General features: G+C 37.1%; 1 protein-coding gene across 1 annotated transcript; it reads left to right on the forward strand.

Moving 5' to 3' along the window:
* The first annotated feature begins 11,632 nt into the window (after positions 1-11,632).
* On the forward strand, positions 11,633-13,782 carry LOC120012201 (zinc finger protein SHOOT GRAVITROPISM 5-like). The gene is made up of 3 exons (XM_038863510.1): positions 11,633-11,942; positions 12,048-12,447; positions 12,843-13,782. The coding sequence occupies exons 1-3, from the start codon at positions 11,852-11,854 to the stop codon at positions 13,558-13,560; spliced, it is 1,209 nt and encodes a 402-aa protein (XP_038719438.1). The 5' UTR covers positions 11,633-11,851; the 3' UTR covers positions 13,561-13,782.
* The last annotated feature ends 6,144 nt before the right edge of the window (positions 13,783-19,926 follow it).

A 19,926-nucleotide genomic window follows, 5' to 3' on the forward strand; every position in this document is an offset into this window, starting at 1 on the left:
TTCTCGCCAGCTTAAAGGCAGCTTGAACGCCGAAGAAGCCTTCTTGTCGAAGAGTAAACCCAAAGTGATAAGACTTTTTGACGTCCTCAATTCCAGACATCAAGCCCTCTTGGTATCTCCGAGCAGCTTCATAAATGACCAACTTCTTTTGTCTCTCCACATCCTCTAAGCTAGCTGATTTGGCTTTCCAATCTCCTCTAACTCATTTAGTGCATTAAGCTCAACCGAGCTTTCTTCAAATTCTCTTCAATAGCCACCCGGGCTTCCTTAGATTGCCTAAACTTCTCCTTAATAGTCCTTTCTAATGTGACCATATTGGTAAAATCATCGGACAAGCTGCTAAAGTTAGAAACCATATTTCCCAAAAGGAATTTTTTTTGAAGCTGGCGCTGGGGAAGGAACTCTGGACAAAGCTTGAAGTTCACCAGAGGAAACATTCGAGAGACAACATTCTTAGCACCTCCATGACCCCTTTTGTTCACCTAAATGGTGGCAGCATTGGCCCTCCTCTTCGACAACTAAGGCTTGGACACCTGCATATCCATATAATCTCAGAAGTTGGCCATGTCTGCAAAATGAAAAACTGGTTAGAAAGCCGAATAAGGACAAAGGTGAGAAAGCACAATCCTCTATTTACCTTTTAATGTTCTTTCTAACCGAGAAGCCCTGGTAAAGTCTTCATGTGAGCAAACAGGAGGGATTGCAGGAGGATAAAATGTTTCTTGTTTCTTAAGGTCAAGATAATAATTCATCTCCTAGTAGTCTAGCTTGAGCAGTTGAGAAAATTTGTTCATCTTTGACAAACTCCAATTAGAATGAAAGGGAAAGAACTCATTGGGTTTACGAGGGACGTGAACAAAAATGAAACTTGTCTTCCAGTCATGATTAGAAGACGCATACTTAGGAAAGACGTGCTTAGGTTTAAACTTTAAATAGCACAACTCTCGAAGCTTGTGAATATGGCAGAGAGAGCATATAAGGAATAACCCTCGAGGAAAAAGGAATGTTGTACTTATCATAAACATGCAGAATAGTACCAAGAAATATCCAAGCTTTAGGGGCGAGAACAACTGGATTGATGTCATAATGGCAAAAAAGATTGGTTAAAGTAAGAGGAATAGGTATCCGAGCACCATATTGTAATGTCTGGACCGAGATGGCAAATTCGCCATGACTTAAAGGATTAAAGGGAGAGATGTCTCGAGGAACAGTTCCACAAGGATAAGGGACCTCACACTCTCTTTGAAACTCCTACACTTTATCATCTGAAAATCTACAGGTTAAGCCACTAGGCCTCTTATGGCCTACCCTCTCATAACTCTTACGAAGATTAGGGTTATAACTATAAAACTCTAAATTGGGCCTTTCGTTAGATAATGAAGACCTCTCCTCGCCCGACGAAGAACCTTTATAAGGTCATTAGACTCAAAGGTTTGAGCATCCTCTAAAGTATTATCAGAGACATCAAAATCAGAAGTGTAAGACTTTTTTGAAAAACCTACCTCGACGTAATGAAAAATTGCTCAATTAAGAAAATAGTTTGCTCGGATCGAAGATTGCTGGGGTGTAAATCATTACTCGGTCTCAAAATCACAAACCATGATAGTAGTGAAAATGACAGTCCTTACCACTATTTATAGTGGGGCAATGATTGAATCAACGGCTGAGATTGAGAGACTTTTCACATTCTAAAATCCGAGCCATATATCTCTGATGTCTGAAAAGTCATCTCACATTTAATGAGAGCAATGATTACAAACCTCTGAATCGACCAAACAAGTTTTGCTGGACATATTTTGGGGGATATGATGATACCATACTTGAAATACCAATCCAAGCAAGACACGTAGCGTGGATGAGATGAGCAAAGTGTCATCGCACATGAGTATATTCTCCTTTAGGCTCCCCCATCATTATGTGGGTAAGTCCCAAGAAAAGGATTATCTCAATCCCAAGAAGTCCATCTTGGAACTAGATTCTTATCTTGGCACGACCAATTAAGTTCTCCAGAATAAAATAGGACTTCTACAAGACTCTTACTTCTACTCAAAGACCAGGGATCAAACGTCTCTTAAAACAAATAGACAATAGGTATCCAACTCCATTATATGTTAGCCTTCGTACAACATTATATAAAGGCACTCCGGTCAGGTATATTGATTCATTGACACCTTTCTATACTTTTTGGTTAAGAGCTTTGATCATTCAAGTTCTTGGCTATTCTCTTCTTGCTTTTCTGCCTTAAGCATCAGACTGTCTTTCTCAAACGAAAACTCCTTGAGTTAGGCTTTGTAGCTTACGTTTGTTCATCTTTCAGCTCACAAATCTTCACCAGCAGCACACTGTATCTAGGCTAGTTTCGTTCCACGTGAGACATTCGTAAGGCATGTCATTAGTATAAATATATCCTTCATACTACACTTGGTAAGTTGGAGTGAGAATTTATGTCTTGTAAAAAACTCCAAAATTCATATTATCCCTGAGCTCTCGATTCCCTTGTACTATCTACTAAGTGTATTGAATTGACCAATCGATCCATTTAAATACTAAAGCTTGATCCTTAAGGATAACTGTGCATAATTTATGGATAGATTAGTTTGAACCTCTCAAGTGTGTGCTTGCACTTTTGTAATCGAAAGTACATGAATGACTATATTATAAGTGTCCTCTCACACCTTAGTTGCATGCACTCAATTCATCTAGAATATTGTCAATAGTGCAGGTCTCACTCACTGATGAATCAAAATGCACACATTATGAGTGTAGGAGTATTGACATACTCAAGTTTAAGAGATATCGTATTCTCACAGCTTTAGGATAAACAACTCTTTGATAGCAAATTTCTTATTGTTCATTCCTATGTAAGTTCGTCAGTTCATGTGAGCCCATATACACTAGTATACCAATCCAAGAATACTCTCGAGTGGTCAAGACAAATCACTCCCCTATAAGATACGTTTGCGCACTACAATCTATATCAATAAATTGCATAGCTTTGTTAATTTGATTGTTAGTATACTTGTTTCGAATGTAATAGTGAATATTGTGTCTGTATATACTGACACTTTGAGTGTATTATCATATCTAAGATTCTTATTTCTAATATTCGTACACATTGATATAACAAACATACAAATAGACTATAAAAAAATATTTAAACACAAATATAATAATAAATGCTTATCTACAAATTTCATAATTTTGTCATTACTTGTGGTATGTTTTTAAAACACAATCCCAACATTATCCATGTCTTCCACCGCAAGCAAATACTAAGTCATCATAACCATACCTTATTGGTACCACCTAAGTCCTCCTACCTCTATCTCTTGCTAATTGGCATGAGCCACGATTGTTATCCGAATTGTCCTCTTTCTTATTCTCCAAATGACTTGACCCACTAGCCATGTCTTCATCCTCCCCCTATGTACTACTCGATACAATAGGCTCCACCTCAAATCTAGTCCTCCCACTATAGTGCTTTTCCATTATACTATCTATGGAATCTACTTGATCACTCTTCACCATGTAGTACTCAGTTTCTCTAAAGATAATATCCCGACTGATGAACCACTTAGAAGATTTATCATTCTCACACTAAATCTTATAACCCTTGAAACCTTTAGGGTATCCTATGAACATACACTTCTTGCCTCCCAGATCAAGCTTTCCTTGTTTGTGACGTGCATTGGTAACACATCAAAATACCTTCAAGTTGTTATAACTTGGCGGATGACTGGTCCACATCTCTTTCGAAGTGTTGAAATTTATTTTCATCAAGGGACACCTATTCACCAGGTATGCATGCGTGTTAACGACTTCTCCCTAAAATTTCTTAAAATATTCATACTTAGCAACATACACTTCACTCTCTCGAAGAAAATCTAATTTATCCTTTCCGCTAGACCAATATGTTGTGGAGTGTGTAGAATGATCTTATGTCTAAAAACTCCTCCATTCCTACAAAACTGATTAAATTCTTCACTAAGAAATGCCAACCCATTATTGTTCCTCAACTTCGTAACTTTTTTATCGATTTGAACCTCCACCATCTTCTTCAGGTCTTTAAATTTCACAAAATCATCACTTTTGTTTTTCAAGATGTAGATTTTGACCTTTCTAGAACAATCATCAATGAACAAAATGAAGTACCTTCCACCACCCAGATTCTCATGTTGCGCCGACCCCTCATAAGTTCGAATGAATGTAGTTCAATGTCTCCTTGGTGACATTCAATGACGTATTACATTTTCCTCGTGAAACCTTTTTTTGAACAAAGTTCTCACAAAACTCTAAAATTTTCTAGCTTATCGCCATCTAATAGCCTCTATCTCTGCAACTTCTATAGCCTTCTTTCACTCAAATGACCAAGCCTTTTGTTGCACAAGTTTACTAGAGAATATTTAGTTTCAACCACTATTACTCCTATCACGCTGCTCCCTTGAAGAACATAGAGACCCTTGTCTCGCAACCCTTTTATCACAATAACTGATCCCTTCACAACCTTCAAAGTCCCTTTCTCACACTTGAAACAAAAACCATGTTCATCAAGCATCCCGAGTTAAACTAGGTTCCTCTTAACTTTGGGCACATGCCTAACATCTGACATGACCCTCTCGACTCAATCATGCGTCTTTATCCTAATCGAGCAAATACAAACCATCTTATAAGATTTATTATATCCCAACAAGACTTGAACTCTGTCAATCTTTTTATATCTCTCAACCAATCTTGATTAGGTGTCATATGGAATGAACATCCTGAGTCGATAATCCACTGCCTATTCAAATTCGTTGTTGTAACAACCAGGACATCAAAACCCTCATGGCCCTCTTCTTCGATTATGGTTGCATCACCACCATCTTCTGGCTTCTTTCCTTCCTTCTTTCTCTTCGGATAAAGTCTACGGATGTGACCCTACTCATGACAATAGAAGAATTTCACATTCTTGGCCACCTGTAGACTTAGACATCCCCTTTTTTCTTTTTCTTTTTTCATGCTAGATCTTCCCCTAACCATAAAAAATTCATCACGCTGCTCATCGATTTCACTTTTTCATTGCTACTCATTGGAGTTTAGGGCACCTACAGTATCTTCTAGAGTAACAGTCTCTCTATCATGTTTTAGAATATCTACAAACATCTCATAGAATTTAGGCAATGTGTGCAATAGCAAAAATACCTTATCCTCTTCCAGATATTTGACTTCGACATTCTCCAAGTCTAAACACAGATTTTTGAACTCAGCAATATAATCATGCATGTTTTTACCCTTTTCATCATAAACGTGAAGAACTTCACCTTGAGATGCAGTCAGTTTGATAGATTTTTCGTCATGTACAGATTCTCAAGTCTGATCTCAGCCGTCTTAACAACTTGTCATTAAGACTGAGAACTAAGATATTGTAAGCTCGCTTGAGCACTTTTTCTTCCCATCATCTATAGTGGCAGACAATTTTTGGTTCACTCCAAGTGCTTCATCAAGACCAAGGTTCCTTAGATGAGCCAACATCTTCATCTTCCACAATCCAAAATCATTCGACCCTTCAAACTTCTCAATACCTATTTTCGAAGTAGGATTCGCCATCTCAAGACTTTTTTCAAACATCTAGTAGATACTAGCAAAGACTCCAACAATATGTCTACCTCACACCGATACTAATTTGTATTGAAATCAACCCAAGCAAATAAGAAAAAGACTTATCCAATAGAATCAATCCAGCAAACAACAGAAGAATACAAAAGCAAATCGCATCAAAATTGCAGAAATAATAGAGTAGAATAACAACACAAGATTTACACTAGATTAGACTCAATTTGTGATTCTACGTCCAGCAATGATAGTGATTAGTCCACTATGATCTTCCAGCAAGATTACAATATGAGTTTACAAGAGATTGCACTCAATTTGGAGTTCTCTCTTTCATTCAATCTATTTCTCTCATTTTTCTCTCGAAAACCATAAAACAATGATACTCTTTTTTGTTTTACGAAATCACTTAAAACTGTGTCGGAAGGAATTTCGCTCGAGTGCACAGTATTTTCGCTAGAGCTCCACTGGACTCCGCAGTGCACCATTTTGCTCGAGCGACCATTGCCTTTGCTCAAGCGACACGTCCTTGGCCTGATGTTTAACCAGTTTGGCTGGAGCACAAAACCAATTGCTACAACACTTCTTTTGCCTGAATTCAGCGGAGACAACATTGAGTCATTCTCCACATATTATTTGAAGATATGTTATTTGAAGAGTCGATAACATATCTTTACTTCACAAAATTTTGACAAAAGGACGGACTCCTTATTTTCTAGAAAACGAGCCCCACCGGATCCTGGTGTGTGAGGCGTTTGTTTTCCTCCCCACATGCTACATCGAATCTTCTCTCTCTTTTGTGAGTTTTTTATAATCCTAAATTGGCCCCTCCCAATAAATTTTTGTTTTTTTGATTTGACGCTGTCTGGTTGGGTATTTTGAGTTATTGCTCGCATTTGAATTATCCAAATGAAATCGTGAATGATATATATCTTATGAGTGTGAGATTGAAAGACATTCTTTCTACTCCACTCATTGGCATATTCATGGAGTCCGACGTTTATTTCAACATTTACTATCACAAAAAAAGACATCGTTCGTTATAACTTTTTTTCTTTCACCTAGAGTCGACATAAATAGATTGCAACTTGCAAGTTACTCGAACTTAGGCTGTTAAAGGATAAAAAGAATATTTTTAGGTCTCAAAACCAAGCACACAGAATATTTTTTATGAAAATTTTAAAAAGATAATTATCAAAAACAACACCATACGTATGCAAATGAGCCATTGTAAACATTAATAGGTTAGGTCCTAGGAAGCACAAACACTCCTATTGACATCCAATGCAAGTGTCGGACACTCATTGGACACGACACTTGCCCAACACGTGTCGGACGCTTTAATATTAATATCTTATCTTTATCAACAACTCTTGTAACCATAAATATCTTGTGTTAGTAACATGTACCATAAATTTGTGTCACCACTTCCCAACCATGTAGACATATATACTTGAGTGTATAAATTTAAATGAATTACATTTAAATATATATATTAAATATTTATTTGTCGTATCCTTGACGTATCATGTCTTTAGAATTTTGAGAATTGTCGTGTCAGTGTATCTGTGCAATGTCGTGTCCGACATCATGTATGTGCTTCCCTAGGTTAGGTCTTAAATCAAGCTCACAGAGAATATGTCGTGGAAAACTTCTTCTGATACACACCAAAGAAAATTATGAATTTTCTTAAAAGTTATAGATACCAAAAACAAATCCTGACACGTGAATGGGAGAAGGGGGGGGGGGACCGTTTTAGTGTTGGGAAAAAAAGGAGGGTTAATGAAGCCCAGAAAGTGGTGGTTTTGCACCGGTCAAATCATGAGTAAGGCCGCAAGGAAGGGCCATATCCAAGTTATGGGATGACATATAATATCCAATTTAAGCCTCCAAATACAAAATATCAGTGTGCTATTGGGCCCAGAAGCAGTGAAGCTTTAAGACAATCAAACTGATGTAAGGACAATAGGACATGGTGCAAGTTTCCGTTCCTCAACTCCTAACTTAAAAAACTAAACTACAATTCCATTAATAATAAAAACAAGGCCGAAGCATGTATTTGGATTACACCGAGCCACTAATTATAGTAATAAGAAAGGTGTATATCGTCCTAATGATTAGGGTTCGAATCATTTCTCTCCCATTCAAAAAAAACATGTATTAGGATTTAGGTTTAACAAATTTCCTTGGATCTCCTACTATCAATTACACATTTCTTCTCTTTTTTTTTCTGACAAACACAATTATACACATTTCATATCTGATTTGTACATAAATCCTTTCAAATTTGGAATCATACAAATTTGTTCTGTCCCAAATGAGACAACATCATTCATAAACATGAATGAGAGAACTCAGAAGGGTCCACTCATTAAATCATAACAAAATTGATGGACCCAATTTGAACTATACATCACAGTTGAGAGAGAGAGAGAGACAGTGTATTGGGGGAGCTAGGCTTTTGATTTGATTGCAGTCTTATCCTATATTTCTATGATTAAAAGGGCTATCTATAATGGGGTTGGACAAATACCTAAACCCAATGTGTATTACAGAATTCTCTTGCACTGATTTAAGTGACTTGTAAATATAGGTATCTTTGTCTCTGTCGATGTACAGTGATGGTCCAGACTTTGAAATACTAACTTTATTGACTTTTCTATGGTAAATGATTCAAAGTTACTCATTTTTGTCTTACTTTATTTCTAGTTTTATCTTCTCTTTAATTTGTCTAACTTTTCTTTGTCTTTTTTTCCATTTAACTTCTTTTTTTCTTTTAAATTATTTCCCGAGGCACGTTGTCTTTTCAGATTCTGACAAATTCCCACCAAACAATATTGATCTGTCACACATCCACACATGTCTGCGCAAACACCACCTAAATTGTCTATGAGAACAAAAATGAAATTTCCATGAAAGCTGAGAGAAGAAACCAACAATGTAAAAAGAAGAAACCAACAATGTAAAAACAAACCAGCCATTAATCTTCTCCATCACTATTATGGCTTCAATGTGACTGGAAGGTCCAGTAAGTTTATTGAGAGAGAATATACAACACTATATACTTTCTGTTTTTCATTTTTTGTTGTGATGTTTGATTGCAATGTAGACTTTATATTATATATATATATATTAGATGCCAAATTTTGTTCACTTGCAGGATGAAAACAAACCTAAAAAAGACAAAATGGACTCAAGTTTCAGTACAATTTCAAAAAGGATATCATTGAGAGACATATTATCTGTTTTGGATTACGCATTACCTTTTGTTTTTCAACAATAATACGATATCAGCAGTTGATATTTCAATTATCTCAACTCTTGAGTTGTACGCATAAGATTTCATATGCATAATGTGTGACATGTGGAGCACACGAATTCACTTGAATCTCTTATGTCTAATTCAACAGTTGGGATAATTTGAATCTCAATTGCTGAGATTTTTATCATTTTCATTTATTTTTTCTTTTTATATTTAAGAGATTTGGCTAACCTTGAAGTAACAAGGGAATGAAATCCTTACCAAAAAAAAAGACGAGAAAAAATGGAATTAGAACCACAATGGAAAAAAAAATGTTATGCTGAGTTCATGAAGACTTATATATTCAAAGCCAAAAGGTATGCTAAATAGTGATATTCGGTTAAGATAATTAATATATTTATATTGGATTAGAATAAGCGAAATGCACGTGGTTAAAAAGTAAGGAAATTAATGCTATCAACGAGAGGTGACGCAATTGACAATCGGTTAGGTTAAACATTTGTGTATCTAAGGTTATGAATGAAATTTTCAGTTGAGAAATTTAAGTTGGATTTTCAGATTGACACAGATAACATATTAAAGTATTTAGGAGGTGTGGGAAGAATGATTATACCCAACTAGCTATGTTGGAAGCTTTTTTTAGGGTTATGCAGCATGTGTGTGTACTGTGTAGTATAGAGAATACTTTTGTTTCATCATCCTCACCCATTCTTTTCCAACCCAACAATAAGTACTGTAAGCATCTTTACCTTTTTCAGGGTGATTATATAAACTCTCTCTCTTTCTCTCTCTTAATCCAAAAGTATTCACTTTAGTTATCCTTGAAGAAGATAAAAATATATTTCAAAGTTGTTATTGGGTAGTAGAGAATAACATCTTTTAGTTGTTATTAAAAGATGTTGGAAAATAATTTTTCTTTTAATTGTATGTAGTTTGCATTTTGCACTCACACATAAGGGTGTAAATGAGCCCAGATCGAGCCAGGCTTTGGTATGCTCAAGCTTGGCTAGTCATATTTTTTGGGCTCGAGCAGACCTCGGTCTTGGTAGAGTCTAAAAAATTTGAACTCGGATCGACTCATTAAGAAATATAAAAGTTCATTCATGACAAAAATTCACAAATTAAATAATTTATCTAATTTGAAAATAATCTATGATAATATCAAAATACCCTCCACTCAGTAGTGAACACGTGGCAGCAAAGTTAAAACTCTGAAGACGTATATCGGTACATCGCCCGAGAAAAGCTATCTCTGTCAAACCCAAAGTATAAAGTATTTCGTTGATCATACCTCGGTAGTATTTAAATACCTTGGATTGTGTACCTCAGTAACATCCAAATACCTTGATCGCGTACGTCAAAACATCCAGCAAGATTGTTTCAAATAAAATCCATAATGTGGAGTACGCTATTAATTAATTAATTCCCCTCAAACTTAAACTACTTATATTTATATAGAGCCTAAGTGCATATTCTTTCATGTGCATGAATCGTTCATTCATATTATGATATTAATGGGTCTACAAGTACATATAGAATATAATAATTGTAGTAAGATTTGTATTGTTTTGTTTGATTTTTGGGATCTCAATGAGTTGATGTGATTTGCTACAAATGGCTTAAGGTCGATTGGGAAAACATCTAAAGAAGATATATAAAACAAGAGCATAAAGTTAATTAGCAATTCATTATTCATGGACACCCAATTTCCAGCACATCTATCAGTAAACATATACACACAAAACATAGATTTTGGAATAAAATAGAGGTTATGTTTTTGGAGTATGTAGCATTACTCTTACTAAGAATACTAACTAGCTTTACAAGATAAAGCAATATTAAAGAATATGTTTTTAATCATACTTCATAATCCAACATAACACCATGAAACAGTCTTATTTCTACAATATTTAAGTGAAAAGTAAAAATTAATAATAAATAGTGAAAACAATCATCACTATATAATCACAAATAAATACAAACACACAAGCATCGGACATGATCTTGAGTGAGATTTGCATTGTAGGACTAGGTCACTATAGTCTAGCGATAGTTGGTCGGGTACTAAATACAAGTCTTCCTCTCTTCCATTTTCACAAAGGTATCTAGCTATATACCCGGGTTAATAAAATATCTGGTCACTGAAAAATTGATCGTGTTTTATTTTAGTCACTGATGTTTTAAACATTCCAGGTTTAATAAATTAAAGTCAAATTTGTGCCATTTTCATAACCTAAATAGATTTTTACACTTTCAATCAGTCAATCCGCTGATTTGGCAGGAATATAAAATGATGTGAGTACTCAAAAATTTTTATTATGCATATTCAAAAGAGACGTTGATGCATCACATTATAAATCTCTTGTACAAATGATTATTGTCCTTTCTGTTGAACCACTAATACGATACGGGCTAAAAAACTTAATCGTTAATCTTTACAAAAGTCGAAAACTAAAAAAGAATCACTGATTGAGCTTAGTTGGTATTAGCAAAATAAAAGTTACTTTGTCCAGTAAAACTCATCATATTCTTGACTTTTACCTCAAACGTATGTCATTACTCCTATACTTTAATTTATACATATATATATATATATTTGAATTAATAATGAAAGTTTGTTTGTTTGTTTTGTTACGGAGAGGAGGATGTTTTGTAGTTTCTGTCCAAATGTGATGCATGTGTGGGGGCTTCAATTTTCCAAAGCAATTTGTGTTTTTGGTTTGGTCCTGAAAAGCCTCTCTCTCTGTTCCTCTCCCTCCCTCTCTCTGTCTCTCTCTCTCTCTCTCTCTCTCTCTCTCTCTCAAGGTGGTCGGGGTCAAATGCAATAACATAAAAGCTTTAAAAAAGGCCTTAAAAAGAAAGCTGATTGCGGAAAGCAAATAGCTTTTTCTTCCTCTCAAAACACGCTCTCTCTTTCTTTCCTTCTATCAGTAAAGCCGAAACCCACTTATTCCAACACTTCACCACCACCACCACCACCAGCAGTAAAGCTGAAACCCAATGCTAGACAACGACGCTACTACTCCATCTTCTTCTTTCGTACAGAACGATCTCTCCAACAAAAGAAAGAGAAAACCAGCCGGCACACCAGGTTTTTGATCAAATTCCCCTTATTCGTATTACCTTAATTGAATGGATGGGTTTTTTTCTTTTTCATGCGAGTTCTGATCAAATATTTATGTTTATGTATATTTAGATCCAGATGCAGAAGTTGTTTCCTTATCTCCCAGGACATTATTGGAATCAGACAGGTATGTGTGCGAGATCTGCAATCAAGGTTTCCAGAGAGATCAGAACCTTCAAATGCATAGAAGAAGGCATAAGGTGCCATGGAAGTTGTTGAAAAGAGAGACACAAGAAGTGAAGAAGAGAGTTTATGTTTGCCCTGAACCAAGCTGCTTGCACCATGACCCTTGTCATGCTTTGGGAGATCTGGTTGGGATTAAGAAGCACTTTCGGAGGAAACACAGCAATCACAAACAGTGGGTCTGTCAGAGATGCTCTAAAGGTTATGCTGTTCAATCTGATTACAAAGCTCATCTCAAGACCTGTGGAACCAGAGGTCATTCTTGTGACTGTGGCCGTGTCTTTTCCAGGTTCATTAATTCTTAATTTGATGATCTGATTGTTTCTTCAGTCAAACCCTAAAATCCCTCATCACACAAACTCCAAATCTTTAATTAAGGTTATTGTTCTGCTTTTCATTTTCAAAAGGAACAAATTAATTATAAATTGAAGAATGGTAGCTTTTCAATATATATTTAATATATGACCTCATCTCCCTTTATCATTAGAATGCATATAAACTCCTTGCAACTTTGTAGTTAAATTAGCTATATATATAATATAATAAGTAAAGTTACATAATCCATGCTAGAGATATACTCAACTCAATTTTATATTGTGTTTTTTTGGTAACCCTGCATGAACAGAACTAAATGACTTAGTTTGAACTATTAATTCTAATTATTAATATTTTAATTTCTTCCAGGGTTGAGAGTTTTATTGAACACCAAGATGCTTGCACTTTGAGGATGGTGCAACCAGATCAATTACAGGCATTGCAGCCGGCGTGCACATCCCGAGCAGCTTCCAGCACTAGCCCTTCGAGCGAGGCCAACTTCCACATAGCTCCATTGCCATCTCGAGCAATTCCAAAAACAACTCATGAGCAGAACAATAGTAACGCTGCTTCTACGTCTGAAGATGTTCAGCGAAAACGTAATCTTGAACTTCAGCTCCTACCCTCATCAAACGCTAGTTCAGATGAAAATTTTGCAACTAATTTGAAGCTCTCAATCGGTTCTTCAAGTGAAAAGGGGGGCATGAACAAGTCAAATTTGGATAAAGATGCCATTGAGTGCACGATTGAAGTAACAAGATTGAAGGATTTTGCAAGTGAGCAGCTAAAGCTGGCCGTGGCGGAGAAGGCGTATGCTGAACAGGCTAGACAAGAAACGAAAAGGCAAATTGAGATGGCTGAGCTTGAATTCGCAAATGCAAAGAGAATAAGACAGCAAGCTCAGGCTGAAGTTGAAAAGGCTCATCTTTTAAGAGATCAAGCAACCAAGAAGATTAGTTCAACCATCATGCAAATCACTTGCCAATCTTGCAAGAACCAATTTCAAGCATCAATGTCTAAGGCCGATGAGACCACGCTCGCCACGAGTTACATGTCCTCAGCCACAACAGAAGGGGAGGAAGAGTGATCATGGCAAACTCAAAATACAACCCTACTTGACCAAAATTTTCTTCTTTTATTATTTTTTTTTCCCTTTTGGATTTCTGGGTCTTAATTTTCTCTGGGTTTATAGAGTAGTTGTGGGTGTTGATTATTTTGAGTATTTGTTAAAAGTGATTGTATTCATTTAATGTATCATCATTTGTTTGGAAGAAAAATACAAATGCAATAATAGCTTTATTTTCAAAAACTGCTGAGGAGTACACAGTGAAATTATGCATACCTTGTTGTCTTTTGGGTGTTTTTTGTCCAGATATTGAGATATCCTTTACCCGCGAATCTTAATACACAGCACTCTCATCATGATTATTGTTTCAAAGAAAAAAAAGTGCAATAATTAATGAGAATACAAAGCAAATTCACTATTCGTTTTAAAAAATATTTCAGGCTGTCAACAGCTTATTCTAACTTAGCATGCATGCATGAATATGGTATATATATGTGTGTGTGTGTGAGTTTGGAGAGTATAATGTGCAAAAGTTGGGACCATTTTTGCTGAAAATTGGGAAAGAACCATTGAAAGGAAGCTGAAGCTGACCCATCCTTGATCCTTGCAAAGCATTTTTCAATGTCAAGGACACAAAGAGAGAGAAAAGAAAGGAAAGGCAATGTCATTTTCAGTTCCGTTTGGTGACCCCATTTTAAATGTCTTAATTTAAGAGCCATGTTTTTCAGTGCCACAGATGAAATGTCTTTAGGCAGGCACTCGTCTCTCTCAAACATTAAAACAACATAAACTCTTTATACACATCTCTCTCTGTCTCTCTCTCTCTCTCTCTCACACACACACGGACTTTATGGGAATCAATAGAGGTTGCAGATAGTGTTCATTATCCCTCTGTGTTTATCAGCATTCTAGTGTTTGTCAATAAAAATGTCATTTGTGTGTGTTATGTATTTTTCTTTTAGAATCTAAAGCAATTTATATTGCTAAAATAGTCAAGAGGCCAAGGCAGAGACAACCGGACAAGGAAGCGCCAAAAAAACGAGTGTGTATTTCTTTTATCTTTGCTTTATTATATCTTTATTGGGACCACGTGCTCGTAGCTTTCCCTTTGTCTCCACGGCTTGTTGAGGGTAATATGCTGTCCTTTTGTAAAGGGTTATTTAGTAATTTCACTCTTGTCAATGTGATGTCGTTTTAGTTATTTCCATTCGTAAGTAGTGTGGTTGTAAGAAAAATCCTAATGAATAAATCAATCTCTCCATGAGAACTTCTATACTCTTTGTCTGTGTTAAGCTTATATGTAAACTTGTAGGCATAGAAAATCTATCATGGTATCAGAGCCAGTTGCGATGAGCATATCGGCGTGGTAACGATTTCTTTCTGTTCTTCAAAAAACTTTAGTTTTGGAAGGACTCGTTATGTCAAAGTCTTACCCAATTCCTATCTTCATTGGCCAGAACTATGATGTGTGGTCTGTGAAGGTCAGAACTTACATGGAATCACCGGAGATCTAGGATGTAGTCGACAAAGCTAGAATCCATGAGGCAAGTTTCTTATTGACATCAAAAAATGAAGATGCATCATTGGAGATTCAGTCAAAAAAGAAAAAGAGAGTTATTGCTACCTCAAAGTCCAAATCACAATCTAGGAGTAGACTGAAGAAATGGAAGAAGTGAGATCGAACTACCCTTCACATTATTTAGACTACTATAACCGAAGGAATTTTTTAAGGATTATTGGAGCCCTTACAACCAACGAGGCTTGGGAGATGCTGAGAGATGAATTTCAAGGAAATCTATGAAGGTTCGAAATATTAGATTGCAAAAACTTCATAGTGACCTAGAAAACTTGAAAATGAAAGATTCAGAGAATATTTTACAATACTATACGAGTGTTTGTAGCATAAATGACCCTCACATACCTACTAATACGTGAAACATGGACCCCACATTTTGCGAGAAGCAACCAACCTCCAGCTTATAGGTGGCAAGAGCAGAACGTTTTTTATTTATAATGTTTTCATTTTGTAGAGTTTCTCGTGAGTATTAGTCTGAAATTCAGGAATCAGTTGTTGGAGATTAGGAGTGTTTGAAAATCAATGTCCAAAAGATTACAAATGGGGAAATTATTGTCTTAATGGTTTATCCTCTTTCAAATCAGTTTGTTAAAGGAGAACCGGGTTTGTAGCAAAATTATCTCAAAGGAAGTCCAGGAGGAGAAGTTGGAGTTGTTTAGCCCTACGTCCCTGAATTTTCTCAAATACGTTTCTAGCTACTACACAACACTAAGAAGCCAAGATCACGTTTGTCTTGTAGTTCGAAGAAGAAGACATTTTCCCATGATCTTTCGTGTAGGAGCATCAACAGAATAACGATTGTTAGCCATGTTTCCACAATTTCAAGCATGAAGACTGCAAGCCAACAAGGTGGAGCATACCATAGCCTAATAGAGAGCCCACATTCACCCTGAAGAAGAAGCATGACTAGAGAGAAGCTGCCATCATCCCTATTTCGAGGAGTTTGTTGCGTTTATTCAGGATTCTGACCTAGCAACTTGAGCAACAAGCAAGAAAGTAGTCCCCCACTACTTCCATGTTCATACATGTTAAGAATGAGCCTAGGGAACATAAGTTGAAGATCACTATGGTCACCATGAATAGTATAAAGAAGAAAGAAAAGAAGCCTACAGTCACCCCACATCATGCACATATCTACCGAAGTGTACCTATACCCATAAGAACGTGACCGACAGGGGACCCTATCCCCCGAAACAACCCTTAATCCAATATATAAATCGAATAAAATATAAAAAAATGGTAACAACTCCTCAAACAGGATGTGGAAACAGTCTCCCCAAAATACCATATATACACCAACTGTAACCATCGGAGTATCTATACAACAGCGAAAATAAGAAAACATATCTACTCGAGATCAGACTGAGTAAATAAGTAATATATACAAAATACAATAACCAAAGTCCTCACACTCGGCTAAAGAAACAGTTTGAGACTACACACCAGCTCATGCGTCTCGCTGCTGACCATCGTCACCTATATCCAACTCACCTGAAAGGGAAATAAGACGAGAGGTGAACCAAGAAGCTCAGTAGGGCATAGAAAGGGAAACACCGATATATAACCATCAGTAATCCAACCAAGTAACATGATAGCCTATAAGGATATACAACACCGTAACCACAAAAGACTGGTCTCCGATAATCCATAATCCATAATCCACCCCTGGACCCACCCTAATCCCCGTAGGGTGTCTTCTAGTCCAGGTCCATACCGAAACTGGACGAGGATAAAAAATCCCAATAACATAGCCTACACCAGAGAGCGTCCCCTGTGATGCACTTCACCTCAGATGGTCTATAGGTACGAACCCGATCTATTGTATAATCCATCATAAATCCGATCTATTGGGCTCCAATATGGGCCCCACAATCTACATCAACCACCTCCAATCACCTTATTCATAAAAACATACTAACAATGATAATCAACAGAGAATACGAATAAAACAACAAACATGTCGTATTTCCACCACCAGAAACTGACAGAACCATAATAATAAGAGTTCGTGAAATCGGAACCCTAGAATCACCCGCGAGAGACATGGAAATCCCTACCTAAAAATCAGGATGCGAACACCAAGCACGCGTCCCCGACTAACACCTAACTCTGAAAGTCAACCCCCTCCGAACCTCAACCGGGATCACTGTCTACATCAAAAAACACGATATACGAAAATACAGTTAAAATACGTTTCGTCAAAGTCAATGGTCAACAGTGGTAAACCGGGTCAAACAGTATCAGACCGGTCAAACCGGGTAAAACAGTGTCAAACCAGGTCAGACTGATCAACACATCAGTCAACCGTGTCAACTCTCCCAGACTCGATCAACACGGTCAGACTCGGCCCAACTCGGCTGAAACTTGGCCAACATCACCACCGACGATCCGGCCACCCAAACCCACGAAATCTTGCACCAAATTGAAGAGCTCGATGAGATGAACTCATACATACCAAAATTGGGTCACACCGTTGTCGGAATCGACCGGATCGACCACGGAAAGCTCACGGTGGCCGGAGCTTCAATTGACGATTTCTCCCAAACTGGAGCTCCATTTCAAGTTGGATTATGCTCGTCTCATCCATACGCGCCTTTTGGTACCAGGCTTGACCGTCACTATCGTCGAAAACGAAAGATCGCCGTTGAACCGGGTGAGTGAGAGAGAGAAACAAGAGAGAGAAGGTCGTGTGTAAGAAAAGGGTATTTTTGTAAAATGTTTTTATTTTTTTCTTTTATACAATCTTTCCCTTTCAATCGACATCAGATCTTGGCAATAGCGATGACCACACTGTTGTGAACAATGCAATTTTAGTTCCCACAGTAATTCCTCTAGCTCATGTGCAAACTATTCAGAATGATGGAGTGCAAGAAAGAGATTTTCAAGTGACGTCTTCTGGCCTTGCCTCTTTACCTCCTCTAACTGCCATTCCCATCATTAGAAGTACAGTTGTTCCTCTTGGGATCAGACCGAATGAGCAAAGGGAAATGAATGATCACAACCAGAGACTTCCTCATGCTACACTTCATATAGATTTAAAATACCAAAAGATGAAGTGGTAGTGCTTGTGGTAAAAGGCATGATCGTCCAATTCAGAAAGAAGTTTGATAATCTAGACTTCCATGATTTCTCTCACTTGACTGCCAAGGCTATCCACTACGAAAGAATACTTAAAGAGGAGCAAGATATGACCAACTCATCCAAAAGAACCTACTATAGAGACTTCAATTACATGGTGACCAATGTCGAGGATGACATTAATCATGAAGTGGTTGTAGCCGAGATTCTGGGCAAGAAGTCCTAAGTCTGCAAAGATATTATCAAGTCAAAATCTCCTAAATAGCCAGGAGTAGCAAAATCATCTAAACCAGTCAAATTCTAGGCCTATGACGTATCCCAATATAGAGAAGATCTTTGATTGCCTCTTTATAAATAAGATGATCGAGTTACCTCTTGGGCATAGAATTCCTCTTCCCTAAGAAATCTAGAAAAAGACATACTGTAAGTTTCACAATTCTTAGAGTCACTTTACCAACGATTGTGTGGCTTTCAAGAATGAAATTCAAGCCAAGATAGAAAGAGGAGATTTTATTGTTCTCAAACCAACAATGGGAGTGGATGCCAATCATTTTCCTCCAGATATGGGAACACATATGATTTCAGTCAATATAGACAAAATGCCTAGATCAACTCCAAGATAAAGGATGATTCTAGAAGATGTTTACAAGGCCAGACCTCCATGCGGACGCCAGATACCTCTGTCCAGACATCAAATCACAAAGAGTTCTGCCACAATCAATAGTTTTCACAAACGTGGCAACCAATGAGATGTTACGAAAGATTGAGATTCCGCTCATAATATGGATACAAATTATTCAATCAGAGGTAGGTTCTACACAAAGAATGAAGATTCATCCCAACTCCAGGGAGGGGACTAAAGACTCCTTTCCATACATCATAAACTTCAAAGCTCGAGTTCAGACTCGAGGGGCAAGCTCAATGTAAGGAAGGTAAATTCAAAAAACTCCAATTTTTTTGGGCAGGATGTTCGCGAGAAACAGATCAGGAAAGCCTGAAGAACAAAAGATAACATAGTCCATCGTCGCTTTTCCAAACCCAGGTATAGGATGGTCAAACCTCCAATTTCTCCTGTTAATATTTGGGTAAATGTTCAATATCCGAAGGATAAACCCACACTCACCAAGACTTAGAAGAGGAGGTTGTAAAAGACATGACAAAAAGAGCGGAATGCTACCAAGCATCCCCAACAGCCATCAGAAAGCCTGCTCAGATCCCTTCTAGGTAGCCCATTGAAGAAGGCCTGCAATTCGTTGCTAGTGACTTCCTATCCTTAACCTTGGGTGGAATCGATTTTCAGTCTCCTTTTAGAAAAGCGGCTCAATCTCCAACAAATGAAGTTCATGTTCAACATAAGAGTTCAAGGCAACCGGGAACTCGAAAGATGAACACTCTTGACTCAAATAAGATAACATTCCTGAGACGTTATCCTACTATGCAACAGAAATAGGGCTCGGGGGGCAAGAAAGAAAGCTCTTCTACAGACTAGAGGCATTCCGAAGATCTTTCTTGCAATATGACTTATGTTCTGCCTAGAGATGTTGGAAATATTTAAGCCACTCTAGTTGCAAGTCTATCTATCATGAATAAGCCAGCGGCTGCTACTATCCTGAAAGAACCAATCAAAGAAGAAAGACAAAAGTCAATCAAATATGAATCTCAGAGATCTCCTTTAGAGGTGTCTGGGGAAATCAACTAGTGGTGATCATCCAATAAGAAGTTTTTATAAATTC

Source organism: Tripterygium wilfordii, chromosome 13 (genome assembly GCF_013401445.1).
Source record: "Tripterygium wilfordii isolate XIE 37 chromosome 13, ASM1340144v1, whole genome shotgun sequence".
Lineage (NCBI taxonomy): Eukaryota > Viridiplantae > Streptophyta > Magnoliopsida > Celastrales > Celastraceae > Tripterygium > Tripterygium wilfordii.

Excerpts from the sequence above, each read along its gene's own strand:
- LOC120012201 (XM_038863510.1), top strand. The coding sequence starts at position 11,852 with ATGCTAGACAACGACGCTACTACTCCATCTTCTTCTTTCGTACAGAAC. Across the intron at positions 11,943-12,047 it reads AAAACCAGCCGGCACACCAG|ATCCAGATGCAGAAGTTGTT; the intron begins GTTTTTGATCAA and ends ATGTATATTTAG. Across the intron at positions 12,448-12,842 it reads TGTGGCCGTGTCTTTTCCAG|GGTTGAGAGTTTTATTGAAC; the intron begins GTTCATTAATTC and ends AATTTCTTCCAG.